The sequence below is a fragment of the Chroicocephalus ridibundus genome, chromosome 5 (assembly GCF_963924245.1).
Source record: "Chroicocephalus ridibundus chromosome 5, bChrRid1.1, whole genome shotgun sequence".
NCBI classification, from domain to species: domain Eukaryota; kingdom Metazoa; phylum Chordata; class Aves; order Charadriiformes; family Laridae; genus Chroicocephalus; species Chroicocephalus ridibundus.
Window position 1 is genome coordinate 19,418,959 of NC_086288.1, and position 17,453 is coordinate 19,436,411.

General features: G+C 39.8%; 1 protein-coding gene across 4 annotated transcripts in view; it reads right to left on the bottom strand.

The window, feature by feature from the left end:
- The window catches only part of AFG2A (AFG2 AAA ATPase homolog A), a 196,867-nt gene that overhangs the window by 151,237 nt on the left and 28,177 nt on the right, over positions 1–17,453 (bottom strand). For 3 of the 4 annotated variants that reach the window (XM_063335304.1, XM_063335303.1, XM_063335305.1), the window contains exon 11: positions 10,025–10,234. In XM_063335304.1, coding sequence (XP_063191374.1) covers positions 10,025–10,234 — 210 coding nt within the window. Of the gene's footprint in view, positions 1–8,298; positions 9,072–10,024; positions 10,235–17,453 lie in introns of those variants that run through there. The other variant, XM_063335306.1, reaches the window with a different exon arrangement.

The following is a 17,453-nucleotide window of genomic DNA, read 5'->3' on the forward strand; positions in this document are numbered from 1 at the left end:
ATATAAGGGTTGGAAGAAGAGAACTGTGTGCCTTGCCTGTAGGAAACGTAAATGATGCAATTAGCATTGCTTCCTTTCATCAACATCCACCCTTAAAGCAACTGCTGCTGTAGCTACAGTTAAAGTGTCACCTGCGGGCTTTCAATAACTTCAAAAATCTGAGTCTGTTGGATACTTGCATGGAAACAGAATTATTCAAACACATAATTGAAGCATGTAAGAAAGAAAGAGAGAAGGAAAAAAACAAGGTAAGAGAGAGAAACACAAAGCCTTCTCCTACTATTCACTGTGGACACGGAAGACGAGGAGCATGCAGCCGTTTGTGCAGAACAAGCTCGCAGCTCAAAAAGACAGCACCCAGCTGCTCCAGGCCCTTGCCACTCATCACGTTCAATGCAGATGACGAATACGATAGCATGAGCCTAGCAAATCCTAACGGAACAAGAGCACGCTCTTCTCTTTCTCTTTAGCTTTCTGTTAAACCGAGCTGACACACTGAGAAACCTCTGCGGATTCTACCAACAATTACAGATTTCTTTTACTAACTTTTACTTGAAGCCTGTGGACCTTCGCTTTCATGCCCTTATTCTCGTAAGTAATCTTCATTCACGTCAGTATTCTCATGGAAACCAACGTCATATATGTCAGTGCCAATAGTGCACTCCTCTAGTATGACACAACATCAAATAGCCTGACATTTTCTTTTCTTTTGTCTGAGCAAAAAAATACTTAAAACCAAAACTACTCTCTTTGAGCTTTAAGGTACAATATAATTTCAGATGCTTGGAGTTTTATTTTTAATTAAGCATTAAAATATGATCAAGGCAACATCAAAGCAATAAATACTGTTTAAAATGTTTCCAAAAAGAATTATTTTGAATGCATGGTTTTGCTGTAAGCTTTGACAGGATGTTTTTCTCCATTTTTCTCTCCATTAAGCAGCAACTCCAGGTGAAAGACCACTACGTATTCATGACCTCTTCATGGAGAATTTTCATACAGATTTGAAGGTCTCCTAGTTCACGACTCACGTGCAATACCAAAACTGCCATTCAGAACCATGGTTTTTCTTGCAAGCAGCTTGGAACTCTTATACATGACAATAAAGGAAAAGACACCAAAGTAAGAGAAAGCACTCACAGAAGAGGAGGAATTGGTATACATTTCATCTCATGCAAACACTTAAAACCACAACACAAAAACTAGAAATGTTCAAAGAGGTTGGATGTGGAAACTGAACTGGCCTAGCTCTGGTCCCACCTGAGCTGAACCTCTGCCTTACTCTGTCTGCAAATGGGCTGTCCTTTAGCCAAGACTGATGGCAGCTCTTTCAAAAGACAGATCTGCATGACAGGCAGTCTACAGGCCACCACGAAGTCACCTGCTGACAGCTGACATGGTTTCCAACTTTCACAAAGCTCACCTTCTCTTTTTAGGAAGCTTGCTTTGAAGTTGGAGGCCACTCAAGAAATACCAGAAGGGTGAGGTTTTTTTATTTTTCAATGCTTTTCTAATGCTTTAAAAATCAAATGACATGAGCCCAACTTAGTCCGCAAGTCGACATTTGTTGAAACATCATGTTTGGCCCAGAGGTGAGCATAATGACTCCTTTAAAAGCTGTTTATAGCTGCTGATATACTGACCAAGAGTGCTAGTAACAAATGGTCCGCTTTAATGATGCATAGCTCTGTTCTCTTCTGCAACATGCCACCTTCCATATGAAGGGACGTGAAGAAATAAAACCTGTTCTTTCTGGTCATTTGCCCAGTGACTCCAAAACCAGCATAAAATTTGGAGCAGGAAATTGGCAGAAGTAGTTGTAGCTTAGCCATGCATATAAGCATACCATTTGTGAGCTACAATCCAGACTAACAGTATAAAATCTGCCAATTCAGTCCCACTGTATACTGCTCAGTTTTGTTTATTCAGCCTCAAAGTAGAGAGTTTCCAGGTATGGTCTGTTTAAAGACCACCCCATCCTTGTTTACAAGATACTTTCCCCTTGTATCATGAAACCTTCCACTTGTTTATGGTCTGGATTGGGTGTGGATTTTTATCTGCTGGGTTTTTTTTATTATTTTTAAATAAAAAAGCAAGGAAAAAAAAGGAAAATTCCTTACATGTAAAATATTATCAGAATAAGCTCTTGAAAGATTAACTGCACAAAAGAAAACCCCTGTATACAGGCTGCAACGTGACATAAGCTTGTGCACACATGGTTAAGCCAGAAGTTCTCAAAGTGTTTTCAAACTGCAAGAGGAACATCTGGTATCCCTGAAGTTAAAGAGTACCAGTAATTTTTCTAAGCAGTACTTAAAACCACTTGCAGATTTTTTCCACCTGAAAATACTGGTGTAGTGACTTTTAACTGATAGGAAATTTAGTCGGTGACATGCCTGTATAAATAATTTTTTTACTATTTTGACAATCAGGTAAATTATGCACTTGTGCTTGTTGAGCCAGACGGACACGGCTCCAGATCGCTCCGGCACAGAGCTCTGTCTGCTCTCTTCAAAAATACTGCCATAACCTCACATGCAGGTTCTGGACTCTAACACAGACACTAAAACTATGTTAGCCATAGAATACGACTTTTTTTTTTTTTTTTTAAATCAAATTAATTAGAGAATTTATGTCACATCCTACAGATTATTACTCTACAATAGATAATGCACAATTCCTTCTTTGCCATGTTCAAAGTAGAAATGATCAGAGAGACATTAATACTTAATTTCAAATGAAGTGTCTAGAAACTGAGCTCTGTGCTGTGAATCTCAAAAAGAAAAAAAAAAAAAGAAAAAAGACAAGGGGTGCCAAAATTAGTTTTCAACTGTTCACAATGTGTACCTAGGGCAATGTTCATTGCCCACACTCACACATCTGCATCCGAGTTAGACATTCACACTAACTGATTTGGACAGACAGACGTCTACATCGCAGATGTGATGCACCGCACTCTGATGTGCTAATTTCTCATCAGCCTGCAGGAGGAGAGTAGACAGCCAGCTCAGAGGAGCAAAGCTTGATCCCACCCCTACCAGTACATCTTTCATGGAGTTAAACCCAGCATTTTGGCTTACTTTTTTTTTTTTTTTAAATTCTTTCCAGTTCCATGACAACGCAGGTGAGATGATCTACTATAACAACATTAAGTGATTTGGAAGAGACTCAGAAATTACTTTTTATACTGTAATCTCAACAGCAAAATGCTATCCCATCCCTACCACAGTCAAACCAAAGCAACATCTGACTCGGGCTGGCTGCAGGAAAGAGAGTTAACAAGATAAACAGTGAGACTTCCTTTATTTTAACAGTAAGGCTATTTCTAATGCAAAGGTTGTACATGTGTGATTTGGTAATTGGTTACGCTACGTAGAAAAATATTTGCTCAGAAAACTCATTATATTTGCTTGTTAAGAGTAAAGCCTACTTCTCTGTCAATGCTCTTTAATGATTTAATCGGCATTACACCCAGCTTCTCAGCCCAAGTAAACTGCAGGCTGAGCACTGTGCACCATTTTAATCGCTTCCTCTCCCTCTGCCCTGCATTCCAGAGGACCTTAAAAACTTGCTGACACCTGTCTGGTGTTTTAAAAACCTCACTTTCAACAGGTGCTTGTGGCCTCCGAAGTATATAAGGTTGGCAAAAAAAACTGTCATCCTCAATCCTTGCAGTGAAGTTGCCAAAAGCATTGTAATCAAACTGCGAAGGCAAATATAATATCCACTTTTCTTTATTGGCATGCCTCAGAAGTCACTTGTTTGCCATCTGCCTTGATTAGCAAACTTTAACGACAACTGTCTGAGGCTTCTTTATACAATACAGAAGCCACTATTTGTAGCGTGGAGTGAACTGACCGGAAACATTGAATTAAATTCACTGCATGCACCAGTGCCTTTGGAAAGGGCCATCTTCAGCACTGGGGCATAGCTGCCACTCAAATTTGCCAGGATTCTGCATGCTTACGAAATGCCGCACCAGCACAGGCACAGCAGTATCAAGTCAGAGGTTTATTATTGTGACAGAGTTGAAGTAGATCTAAAAGCAACCCATCCCGCTCACCTGCCTCGTCCACAGAGAAATCCCTTTGCAAGTCATTCCCATTCACCGCGGACTTTCAGCATCCATTCCTATTCACAGAATCACAGAATGATAGGGGTTGGAAGGGACCTCTGGAGATCATCTAGTCCAACCCCCCTGCCAGAGCAGGGTCACCCAGAGCAGGCTGCACAGGAACGCGTCCAGCCGGGTTTTGAATGTCTCCAGAGATGGAGACTCCACCACCTCTCTGGACAGCCTGTTCCAGTGCTCTGACACCCTCAAAATAAAGACGTTCCTCCTCACGTTGAGATGGAACTTCCTATGCTCAAGTTTGTGCCCGTTGCCTCTTGTCCTCTTACTGGGCACCACTGAAAAGAGCCTGACCCCATCCTCCTGACACCCACCCTTTAAGTATTTATAAGTGTTGATAAGATCCCTCCTCAATCTTCTTTCTTCCAGACTGAAAAGACCCAAGTCCCTCAGCCTTTCTTCATAAGAGAGATGTTCTAGTCCCCTAATCATCTTCGTAGCCCTACTACCACTTTTAGCTACAGGCTAAACAGCTGCCATCCGCTATGCTGCCTAGGACCAGGCTTGGCACCATCAGGGCAGTATCCACGTGGGATCAAAAATTACACAGCAACATGACACAAAATTAGCCATCCACGCTGCAAAACCTATTTGGCTGCTGACACTTCAGCCCTCCAGCAGCACCCCATTCTGCAGTTGCTACTTTTACTAGATCCCGATTGCTGACAAAGCCTGGGCAACTTGAAGAGAGAGAGAAACTAAGTGCTAATAAAAATTAATCTTACAAAGTAACTGAGAAGAGACAAGGAAAGGACCTTTGAATCATTTTCTGCCTACACGTTCACTTTTGGGAAGCTTGTGGTAAGAATGGATGAATGACTTATTTTATTTTTAGACGAGTAAAACATACAGATACCTTCAAGATTAAAAGAGTTCATTAAAGTATCTCAAACTGTTATTCTTTGTAAAAAACATTAAACAAATTTTTCAACTACAGTTAGTTTCACTACCTGCTAATTAACTAACAAGTTACCGTAAATGTGTTACTATGGATCTTTTTGGAAATTTTATCAAATGTTTGCCAGAGTTTCTCATAAAACCACAATGCTTCTTCATTTATTGTCCTAAATGTTTTGCTTAGCTAGTCACAGCCACCAACCTTTCTTATTTCATGCTTCTGCTTACTGAAATCCCCATCAGAAGGCTAAACTACCTCCCCAAAAATTCAGTGACCGTTCCTCCCAAAGCAAAACAGTCGGCCTTTCCGAGCCTCATGAATCTGTTTGAGCTGCCACAGCCAAGAGCTGAAGGGAAAAGCAGAGGAAACTTCAGTTGGAAAATATTTTGACGTAACTGAGCCAGATGACAAACTAAGCTTAAGCACATGTCAAGCACGGGGAGTGGTACAACAGCATCGGCAGGGCAATACAGGAAGTTAAATCAAGCCAAGGTAAAGTCAGAGCTCTGAGAACAGTGTATATTTTTGTAATTACTGCTAATTGAAAAAAGAAAAGATTCTTTCAGCCCAAGCTCTTAAGTAACAACAAATAAAATGTCTAACCTTTGGGTTTTTTTCCACACCATGCCTGGAGCTCCTAATCATTGCAAATAATATTTTAGAGCAGTATAGTACACATAATCTTTACCACTGGTTTGCTCAGTGTTAACGTCCTTAAACACTACTTACTGTCACAGGTGGGTTTGGGTTGGGTTTTTTTGTTTGTTTGTTTTGCTTTGTTTTTTTAAGTATCACTTCATCATGTTTACAGTTTACAACAATTAGTGTGTCTCAGCTGAATTCCAAGGGGTTTCACTTTTGGAGGTCTAAATTTTCTGAAAATTTAAGCTGGTTTTTTTGTCACTATCACTAAGTGAGTTTTTGCCTTACTTTTGATTTTAAACAGACAAATATTAAAAAGGTAAGCAGCAAAAGGAAAAATGATGCTTCCAAAACCAGTACAAGCATACAGAAGTTACATAATTTTTCTTGTTATTTATTTTGTAAACTCAGGTAATCTGCCTGTTGGACAGAAAACAGAACTCAAAGTCCCCAGTTGATATAATCCTGAGCACAAGCCTCATGAAATTAGCAGAAAGTCTCCCTCTGCTTTTAGCAGACTGAGTAAGTAGAATTTTCCTCCAAAAATATTCTTATAATATCACCATAAAATCTTAGTGGTATAATCAGCACATATATCAAAAAAGCAGCCAGTCAAAGCTGACCCTAAGTGCAGGAACTGTCAAAACAGTACAGAGAGATACCCACCACATAAACAGTCAAAAGAAGGGAAAAAAGCCCCCAGAAATAACACAGTGCCAAAGGGTTTCATTATCTTCATGTTCAGTTTCAGAAAGCTAGATGACATCGAAAGCAAAAATGTCACAGAGACAATTGTGTATAACAGAGGTGTCATCAGCCTGGCAGAAGCTGAAAATTATATCCCCCATCCTATTAATATTGATAGGTCCGATATCTGTATAAAATTTTCTTTTCCTATTAGTAAAAGGAATGCATAAAATACATTTCAGAAGAAAATTACAAATTTTGGCGTCAGCACAAAAGGAGTATGAAGAAGCACAAAAGTGCATAGAAGCCTGACTGAAATAAGAATTCAACCCGGTCAAAAAGTATTAATAAATATAAGTCAAGACTGATGTTCTGTCCTGAAGAATGAAAAAATTATCCTAATTCATCCCTTCACAAAGTCTTATACTTGCTTGTATCCATGACTGCAAAACACCGAAAATTCTAGGAAGTTGAGAACAATTTAGTTGTCTTTTTGGAACAGAGATTTGGGAGAGGGGAATAATCAAGTTGACCACTAAAACCTTGAAAAGCCTCAATGGTGCAAGAGATTTAGAAATAGGGGTGGTGGGAGGGAGCAGGAAGAGCCATCCCCACCTCCTCTCCAGTAAATTTAGCGGATATATTGTATTAGAGACAAAGAAAGTCAAGCAAAAGAATAAAAACAAACAATTTCCCTTAGGAATTATATGCAAGATTTCTTTTTAAAACCAACCAACCATTTTCTCTGGAAAAGGAAAAGGTCACCGATCTTGGTGAAAATACAGCTATAAAAAGTTTTGGCCAAATATCAAAAAGCGTGTTTACAAAAGGGCCACATTCATTGTAACACTAACCATTCAAATTTCACAATAGATTTCAGGAGAGAACAGGATGCAACGTCAAACATCTGTTATCACGTTATTTTCTTCAGCTCCTCTGCCCAGAAATTACATCTAGACTTTGCCCATCTCCCAAATCTTATTAGAGGCAAGTCAGACACGGGCTGGAGGCTGCGCGGTTTTGACCATCCTTCATACAGCATTATGACAACCAGCCATGCCCAAGACACGTGGAAATGTCACTTTTTAACAGATTACATATAACCTAAAGTACCTCATTTAACAGAGCCAGCTGTCCAAACTGCACAGGCATTGCATAGGCACATCTGGAAAACAGCGCAAAGCTTTCCTGAAGCCAGGCTGGGGCAGGGGCGATACCTGCTGCACTCAAGCAGGACAGCCAACTTAGGTAAGTTGAGCACATTCAGCACTTCTTGAGGGAGCTGGACTTACTGTGCCCGTGTATCTTAAATGTAGCGTGCAGATATAACAGGTCTATCTTCCAAAAATCACTGGACCAAGCAAGCACTGGATGTAACGTACTCAATTTCCTCTCAGGTTTCAGACACAGGGAGAGAAGGCATCCAGCAGCAGGCTCCCATAGTTAGGGCTATTCCTCCTGTCTGCAGTCCGTTCCTGAGAAGGACCCAAGAACCTGAGCCACCTGAACTATCCTGAAAGGGTACGTGTATCCTACTGGCTATACAGCAGACACTTTTCATCAAAATTACTTATTTTGGGCCGAAGAGACTGGAAAGAAAATGCAAGTCTGAAAAGTAAATTATCAAGAAACACAATTCCATTTCAAAAAGCCTGATATCAGTTCCAGGGACGGATATTTGAGACATAACACAGAGAACGGGAAAATTAATAGGACTATAAGCAAGAAAAGAAAAATCCCCTCTCTCAAAAAAAAAAAACAAAACCAAAAAACCACGCCCAAATAAAAAAAACACATATTCATCTACTTCAGATTTATTGCAGGAACACATGCAGTGGAAATTAATTCATGCCTGTTGTGCTTTAAGAAATGCTACAGACAATGATGTTTAACACATTTAGTACATGATGGATGTTGCCTTTTCTGTCCAGGAAGCAAATGTGAAGTTAGAGAAAGTGGGCTACGTTCCCTTCCTGGAGTCAACATATCCAAGGCTGGACATGCGCCAGAGATGTGCTTCTTGAAACATCTGTACATTGAATATTCCACCAGTTCCAGGCCAAGGGATTTTAAACCGACAGGGAATAAAAGGCAGTTTCTCCAAGCCAGCCACTTCTGCCGCAGCTTGTCAATGACGGGGGTTTGCACCACCAGAACTCCACCAAGAAGAAACGCTGCATTACTGTACAAAAGCATTTCATATCAGTGCACCTTCGGATACCTCTTTTTCAGCATCTGACACCTTTTACTTTTGGACAATTAACTGCATCAGTACAAATGTCTGATGTAGCTATGACTGATGAATATAGGATAGCAACAACATTCATTTTTAACTGGGTTTTGTTTTGGGTTGTGTTGGGTTTGTTTGGTTGGTTTTTTTCACACTGCTACCTTTTTTCCCCACCCTCTCAGGCATCACTGCTTTGGGCAAGACAAAGAGGAATGTTTTCTTTTAAGCAGTGCAGGAGGAAAAGGTTACCTTGTTTACCAGTAACTCTGAAATACAAAGAACTACTTTGTCCTTATGGAAGAGGCAGTAAAGGTAGTGTTTCTTAAGGGCTGAGGTTTCCAAGGCTGCTCTTGTTGATGTGACCGTGACCCAGAGGCACGTCTGCAACAGCGGGAAGCACAGGCAACGAAGGGCTGCTGGCTTCAGGGTCAGCACAACTCCCTCTGCTCCCAGAGAGGACGGGATCCAGAGCTACAGTGGGCCTGAAAGGATCAGCAGAGGAGGAAGCTGTGCAGAAACTAACAACACAGAGGGCTTTGTGAGTAAAGAGATGGTCAACTGACAAGAGTACGTGATCTTACTGCTGAGGAGGAGATACTTTTAAAATACTTAAACAAATGTTTTTTCTTGCACTTCATTAGCATTCTGACACAGCTGCAAGACTACCCCATGTGGAATCACTCTGCTATCTTTTTTTTTCCCCTTCCTATGCATTGAAGCTCAGTATTATTAAATAAGTTCCATTCATGTGTTTTCCATACAACCCACAGTAATCAATTACACTGATTCATAGGCATTGAAATCCAAAATTTTTCTATACTTAAAGTGTTTCTTAATGCTGAGAGAATATCCTACTTATCCAAGAGTAATCCAGATGTAACTGTTTTTGCAAACTTTCTAAAAACTGATGTGATGAAGTAGAACTATTTCACCTGAAAAAAGGCAAACAGGGCAAGAAAAATCTGTAATGAAAAATTAACAGCAAGATAAAAAAAGTTACTTCCTTGAGGAATGAAAAGGAATGTAAGAGATGAGATGATAACATTTCCATGCAAGCAAGTAATTATTACAGTAAGAAGGGCTACCCACAATCCAGAGGTGTATTTCATTTATACTGCTTCAAGAACTTAATTGTTTCCATTTTTAAAACAATTTTAAATAATGCCAATACTTAAGATGTCACTACACAGCTTACCCACCCATCCAACGTATAATTTCTGTGGTGTGAGAAAATAAATAGGTTTTTTTTTAAGCATACAAAAGAAAGCACTAGTCCTTTTCATAAAACACAAACCTTACTTGATATTTACAAGGTGTTTGCTGTATAGTATATGACGATCAGAAACACTAAGAGCCACTGGATTCTAGCACTGGAAATTGGTAAATTATCAACAGTTACACAGGAGTTAAGAAAATGTAAGACTAAATGACCTACCTTCACTGCCAAGAAGTTGAGGCCACTTTCATGAGCCAAAGCTTTTGCTATCATTGTTTTTGAGCACCCAGGAGGTCCGTAAAGCAGCACACCTTTGGGAGGCTGGATCCCCATTCGGATGAAGGAGTCGGGATGTTTGAGAGGCCATTCAACTGCCTGCTTCAATTTCAGCTTGACGTCTTCTAGTCCTCCTATGTCTGACCAAGATACCTGCAAAGCAGACCATTTTGCTAAATGCAGACAATGGAGCAAAACTATTAAAAAGGGAAACAAAAATGCTCTATAGAATGTGTAATGGTTATTTCTTGAAGTTGTTTTTAATGAGTCATTTCTTCAAAAAGCTTTTTTTAAACAAGAAGCAATTATTAATAAAGTCACAAAAAGTAAAAGTGAATTAGACTTGCTTTATGCTGGAGGATGTAGGTAAAATGTTTTGTATCTACTTCAACAAAACATAGAAAAATAACAATAAAATCACAGCATGATCATACAGGCAGCAACACTTTCTGTGATCACTAGCAAAGTCACAACTCAGTTCTCTTGGTTTTTTTAATGTGATGCTGATGCAGAATTTGTAAATTACTATGATGTTTTCCCTGAAGAAAAGTGCTGTATGAGCTCAAGCTGGTTTTATTTTTAGCTGCAGAGTAAGGCCCTGTTCCCAGCTGTATAATCCCACCAAGCTGAAGAGGACTGAGTGTTAGAAGTTTTGGGGGTTCCTCCACTTGCCAATACTATCACTCCCATATAGGACTTGGGCACTGGAGATATGACTAGAAACAAACAATCCTCCAAACAGACAAGTGTCTACAGAAAACAAAAACCACACAAAAAAGCAACACTCAAAACCAACTGCAGTTAAATTTGCTCTGCTGAAGACACGAGACAGGCTTGTCAGGCACACATCGGGACAAAAATAATACGTCCTACCCAAAATAGCAGACAGACCTAAACCTGCTACACCTCTCCCTACATCACTCTCAACAAGCCTGAGACTTTTCCCCACATCCCCCAGCCTGTTCTTTGTCCTGTCACCATCCATTCCCATCCACTTCAATATTAAACATGTCAAGACACACCTAAATCAAATGATCTTCTGCCTTAAAACACTCTTCCAAAAATTTACTAGACATAAATCACCCTTCAGCTCTGGAAAGTCAGCCACACTTGAAAGGCAAGCAGAGTATTACTAAAAGGCAATGTATCGCTTTTCTCCTGACTTGAAAACTGGTGTCACTTCTGGCTTGCCCCTGTTGCTGTTTTCCTGATACCAGTACACAGAGTGGAAACTAAAAGTAGAAAGTCCCTGAAAGAGGCAACTCAGTCTACTACTGAAGTGGAAGAAAAAGAGCATTTGGATGTGGTGCAAGCACTTTTGTGTAAGTCCAAGCAAACTGCAAAGCAAATAAAACCCCTGAATTGTCAGTCTTTGACATAGAAGAAAATTACAAAGACAGTAGAGAGCAAACAGCAAAGATCAATATGCACGGGTCAACCCCTCAGAAATACTCTGAGTTTAAAGGCTAACTGGGAGGTGAAGAGCTGCCGATCTGCTGCCTGCAGAACATCATCTCTCTCACACCAGGAATATGTTACAGGAACTCCAGGGGAAAAAAAAATAAAATTCTTTTTCTTAGTGACCAGCAGCTTCTAGTTTTTAAATAATTACTTTATAAGCCTGGGGAAGTATGAAATGCATAGAGCTGATCACCATTGCCTTCCAAGAAGGATCTGAGAAGAGGGATCTGACAAATGCAGGATTCCCTTATGGAAAAAAAAAGAAAAAACATAAAGGAAACAAATTCAGTAAAGGTCAGAGTGAAGTGAAGACTGAATCAGACACAGCAGAGTATCCCAGCAGCAGGAGAAGGAAAGGCACCTCAGTTAAATGCTTAAAGGTAAGAAGAATCCTCCCTTCCCACCTGAGTTTTCACAATAAAAGACAGAAATCCACCTGCAGTGGTTATATTAAAAAATATGTATTACATAATGATATTAATGTATATTAATAATATTACTATAATTATTAATCTATATTAAAAATATGCATTACCTATCTCTACAGCCCTTAATTCTACCTAGCAGCTCTGTGAACTGCATAGAACTAAATCTGGCACTTTGAAACAACTTTTTCTTAGGAAAGAAGACATATAAGGTTGTTCTCATTTTTCAGTATCAATCCATGCTGGTAAAGCATGGACTAGTCATTCCTATCATCATGTCTTTCTAGCTAGACAAAGATTTTGAAAAAAAAGAACAAGAACTTCTTAAAATTAATTAAACCATCAGGAATTCCCTATAACTTTCAGCAACAGAAGGCAAAATCCATTAGCAGTACTTCACACAAATACAAAAAGCCACGGAGAAAACACCTAAACGTTATTTTTACCCTCTGGCAAATATTCAGACTATTTGCACAAGTCTTTTGAGGCATTATTCAAATGATTTTTCAGATCCACTACATGTCATTTAACGTCAACACAAATGATAGAATGGTACAGAAAAGGTAAAGTACGGCCACCTTACATGAAGGTTGTTTTCAGTAATTTGGAGACTTATTCTGATTTAAAATCAGGAAGGGGAGGAAAGGGAGATAACTAGGTCACAACATACAAACAGGAACACTAAATGTGAGCTTGCCCAGTATGAGTTAAAAAAATAAAATAATTAACCAGTCAAAAATTCAGTTAACTTATTTAGAATTTCTAGAATACAAGATGTAGAATTCAAGCAGCAATGGTTTTAAAAGCAGAAATAGCTACTAAATAGCTACCTTCACATTCTGGTCAAGTCTTACACAAAACATGTATTTTTTTCCTTATTTCAAAAGGATATAGATAAACAGGGGGGAAGGGGGGGGACGAACAGTCCAACAACAAGAAAACACTCAGAAGAAAGAATTTAGATTCATACAAGCTTAGAAGGTAGGTGGATTGGTTTTGCACACAAATCCTCAGTAACTTCCCAACTGCAATTAACACAAATTCTTGTGCGCACATTGGGACAGCTAGCTACGCTTCTTTTACCTGCACATGAACTCAAAGGAAAGGTCTTGCACCATAAGCAATGAAGTGTGATATTCTGTCACTGTGGAAATGGTTTTACAGACTAGCCTTGGGGCTGAGCTTACACGTACAAAAGACAGTGCTCTGCTACAGTGCGTGAGACACCAAGATTTCATTACTGCCATAGGCTTTAGCTCTCCCCAGGTCAGAGCTCAGAATACAGCAGAGCAGCAACTCCCCAGAGGTTGTTAAGCAGCGGCAATAAAGAAATAAAGCAGACATGCAAAGGATGTCTCATCCAGAACCTTTTGGCTGCAAAGACACAAATCTGAGTGTTGAATTACAGTAAAGGGAGTGAAACAGGGAAGCAAAACCCATAGCACTCTACAAAAATTTCAGGAAGACCCATAGGAGAGGGAGGAACAGCAACTACAGTGCAACTCTCCGAAGAGCTGAAGTATTAACTTCCTGATTTATAACGTGCATCCCCTCTCTCCTAAATCCCTGCTGCAGAAAAAGTAAAAAGTAGTCTTCTAAAAAGGTTGTAACACATAGCAAAGTTCAAGAAAGTTTCTGTAAAAATGGAAAACAAGATGCTATGTGGAACCAGGCAGCAAGAACTTTGCATTTGTCTTGGTCACAGCCAATGCACACGGCAATCCTGACACAAGTCAAAGGACAAAATAACATGGAAAAGACAACAGCCAAAAAAAGCACATGGTGACACTTCTGCCTCCAACAGCTCCACCTGCACACAATCTTGCTTTCTGTTTGCCACCCCAAACTCAGTTCATTTTCGCTGTTTTCCCCATCAGTAATTTTGAATATGCCTGGAATTAAAAAAAAAAAGCTCAATTTCTGTCAGCTACAAAACCCCTAATAATTAGTTTGTCATAGAGCACTTTTCAGAAGAAGACTGCAAAGCATTCTACAAGGGTTATCAAATGTCCTCAGACACCAAGAAGTGACTTGCTTGAGGCCATACAAACAAGTTACTTCTATCTCCTTGTTCTTTAGCTGCTACCCCAAGTATACGCATAACAAGGTTTTTCCAAGTTTTAAATAAGACAAAAAACTGCAACAGAGCAGTTTAGCATAGTAGCCTTCTGAACAGCCAAGCAAATAGCGCTCAACTCTAGGACCTAAAAAGCAAAGACTGATTTGAAGACTAAGTTTTCTTTACAGCCTACTCAAAGTTCCACAGATTTCAGAGAACAAGCTCTGTGTTGATGAAACAGTTTGGGGTTCATGATAAAACAAGTAATTATTTTTGTTCAGTATCAGAGGTGATACCAGCTTCAAAAAAAAACCACCAGCTGCCCAGAAATGGCAAAGGTGTCATGATGATAAGGGAAGAAGCCCTTCAACAAAATTAATTTACTTGTGGATTTGTTTAGAAGTTACTTTGAACTTTCTCACTCAAATGACACGTGGCTACTGCAAAGCAATGAAATATGAAAAAACCCACCATCTGAAAAACAGAAAGTTAAAAAGCACAAAAGTCTCAGTTTAATTCAGCATGTACATCAATGGTTTCACTTGTAACTAACTGCATAGCCCAGAAGTTCCATCCACGCCAAGGGGGCTGCCAAGTGAATAATATATCTGCAATAAACAGCAAAAAACCTGATATTATTAATGTAGCTCAGACTTCTGTCTTCTCTTTGGAAAAAAATCTCATAGCTGATCATTTATTTAGTGTTTGAAGTTATTTTTAGCAAGGATTTTTTTAAATGACAAACAGTGTTAAGGTCAGACTTCAAAACATGAAGGAATGTAACCCCTGATTTTCTAACAAATTTCCCCACACAATTAACTGTCTAGCTGGATAGCTTCTGGGGCAAGGAGCGCAGGGGAAGAAAAGTCTATCCTTCCAGGCAGAAAGTATCTGGACATTAATCAATACAGGATGATTTCACAAAATACTATGCACAAAGATACCTTAGCCAGGAAAAAACACAAAACTAAACTAAAACACAAGTTTCAGGCTTCTTGAAGAAAGCTGGACTCCTATCTGGTTCATTGTTTCATTTTTGTTTCCCACACACCCAGTTATAATTTTTACATCTTTATAAGAATGCAACAAAAGGTGTAAGTAAGGCAGTTTCTGTTGGTATAAATTACTGCAGAGCACATAACTAACCTGTCACAATACACTCTGGCCAAGAGCCAACTAAGTCAAGTGTTGAATGGGTAAGTGGCCTGAGTCCATGGACTGAATGCACTGTATTGAAAAGAGGGGTGAATTAGTAAACAGGAAGAACTTCTTGTAGAAATGAGGAATATTAGCATCAGTTCTGTGGCAAGCAAGTAATTTTAAGGTTTCCCACAGGTGTTGCAGGAGTAGAAATTCATGCATAGCAATATTAAACAGCAAAGTGTTCTTGTTCTAGGGCACGACATCATCGATACAAGATGATGCAACTAATTAACGGCTCTGCAATCGCATTCATTTGGCTTCTTAGATACTTGGTTTCAGTACTTACACATCCCATTAATTGCAAACATTAGCAAAATCACACACGCAGCTTCAACCAGAGCAGCTAAATACACAACTTTAATCACAGAAGCAAAAATAAGTCCGTAAAATTAGATTAAGACATATGAAAAAATCATTACTAGAAACATACAACAAAATGTTGCATACTCTTCTTTGGAGGAAAAAACAGTATCCAAGGGATTAGAAGCTGCATTACATTTTCTGCTACAATCTGTATTCCAAACAAGAAATCAACCATGTACATTCTGTGGATAACAATACATTAAATGCTAAGTGACTGGCATTCAGACACTAACAATCAGGTGAGAAAGAGACATACTTATTTGCTAATAAATAGCAAATTACACTAACCTAAGTTTGATAACAGTGATAAATACAGTTTTTTATTTCTTTTTGCTTGTGCGTATCTCTCAACCACACAGTGTCCAAATTTTTTAAAATAGCTACGCTATCCTAAAGTACATCAATGAGTTTCAGACGTTTGCAAGCATTCCTGCACCATATCCCACACCCCAAGCAAGCAGCCCTAACCAGGGGGCTCCAGTTTGGATTCCTGTTGCACTGCCATCCCGACCACCTTGCCACAGCATAACCAAGTGCCTTCAACTAACCCATGGACTTGAGCTGACTTAGGACACCTCCCCACCTCAAATACAAATGGTAACAGAGTAATGACCCTTGAGAGTGGTGTTCCTAGTGTTACAATGCTGGATTTACACTGTGACTTTCATGGACAGCTTGTCAGTGTTTCCAGCTATTCAGGCTGCTTCTGAGCATGGCACAGGTACCTTTATTTTGGTAAACTGATAGCTCTGCAGCCCAAAATAATGGTTAAACTGAATTCCAGCACCTCCTTTGGTAGGTGATATGGGAGGATACCAAATCTGTTGCATACGGTACTTTAGATTCCATTTTAAACTCACCCCAGGCACCAAGCAGATGGCCTGAAATTTGCCCTACATCTTCACAGAATATGCATTATTTTGTAAAAAGGCAGGTCCTGCCAGCACAAAAGGAATCTGCGCTACGATGTGGCCTTCCCTTCAATGGAGAAATGAATTTCAGTAGTATTCCAGTGACTCAGCTGGTGTTTAACAAATAAAAAGTGACAATGAAGGAAGCCACTGGCAGGATGGTTTAGTGGACAACAGGAGCCTGAGTAGTAGGTTGCCCTGGATTCAGAACAGGTTTTCTGCAGTACCTCGAGCCCTGCTTCTATCTGTCTTTACTGTGCTGTTTAGCAGCACTCCACCTGGCTCCAAATGGGCTGGTATGTCTAAAAGGGATAATGACATGAGCCCAAGAGCCAGTAGCACAATAAGCAACGAGAGAAGTAGTAACTCTGGGTCTCAGCAGAACTAATTAGCCCTTGCGGATATTGATGCCACTACACCATTTCTAGGAAAAGCTGTCTGGGGCCAGCCCAGGCATTTCCACCCAGCACTTCACTGCACAGCGTGGACTCTTAACAAGCCAAGTGTGATATCCGAGCTGGCTGCACGCAGCATCCTGTTCACAGATTTTATTTCCCATTCCTATAGTTTGGGAATACGGGTCTACAGTTGTGCAATCTAATTCCCAGATGACTCATCATCATGCAATGAGACAGAAATGTTTTCTTCTAGGGTTTGGGGAGCTGCTGAGAAACACCAGCACAACCACTCGCAGAGTCAAGATTTAGTGAGATTAAACACAACATTTTCTTTTGCTGAATCTTCTTAAGCCAGATCAGAGTCTTCTTAAACCAGATCAGTTCCCCAGCCCAATTTATGTTGTGTCTGCTACTGAACCACTGTAATACATAACTGAGAGGGCAGTGAGCGGGGTAAAGATGAACCTGGCACTTGCAAAAGAACTGTTCATATAATGACAGCCCCTGACGGGTAACCACTTGGCAGTGATAACCTACCTACAGTATCTAATT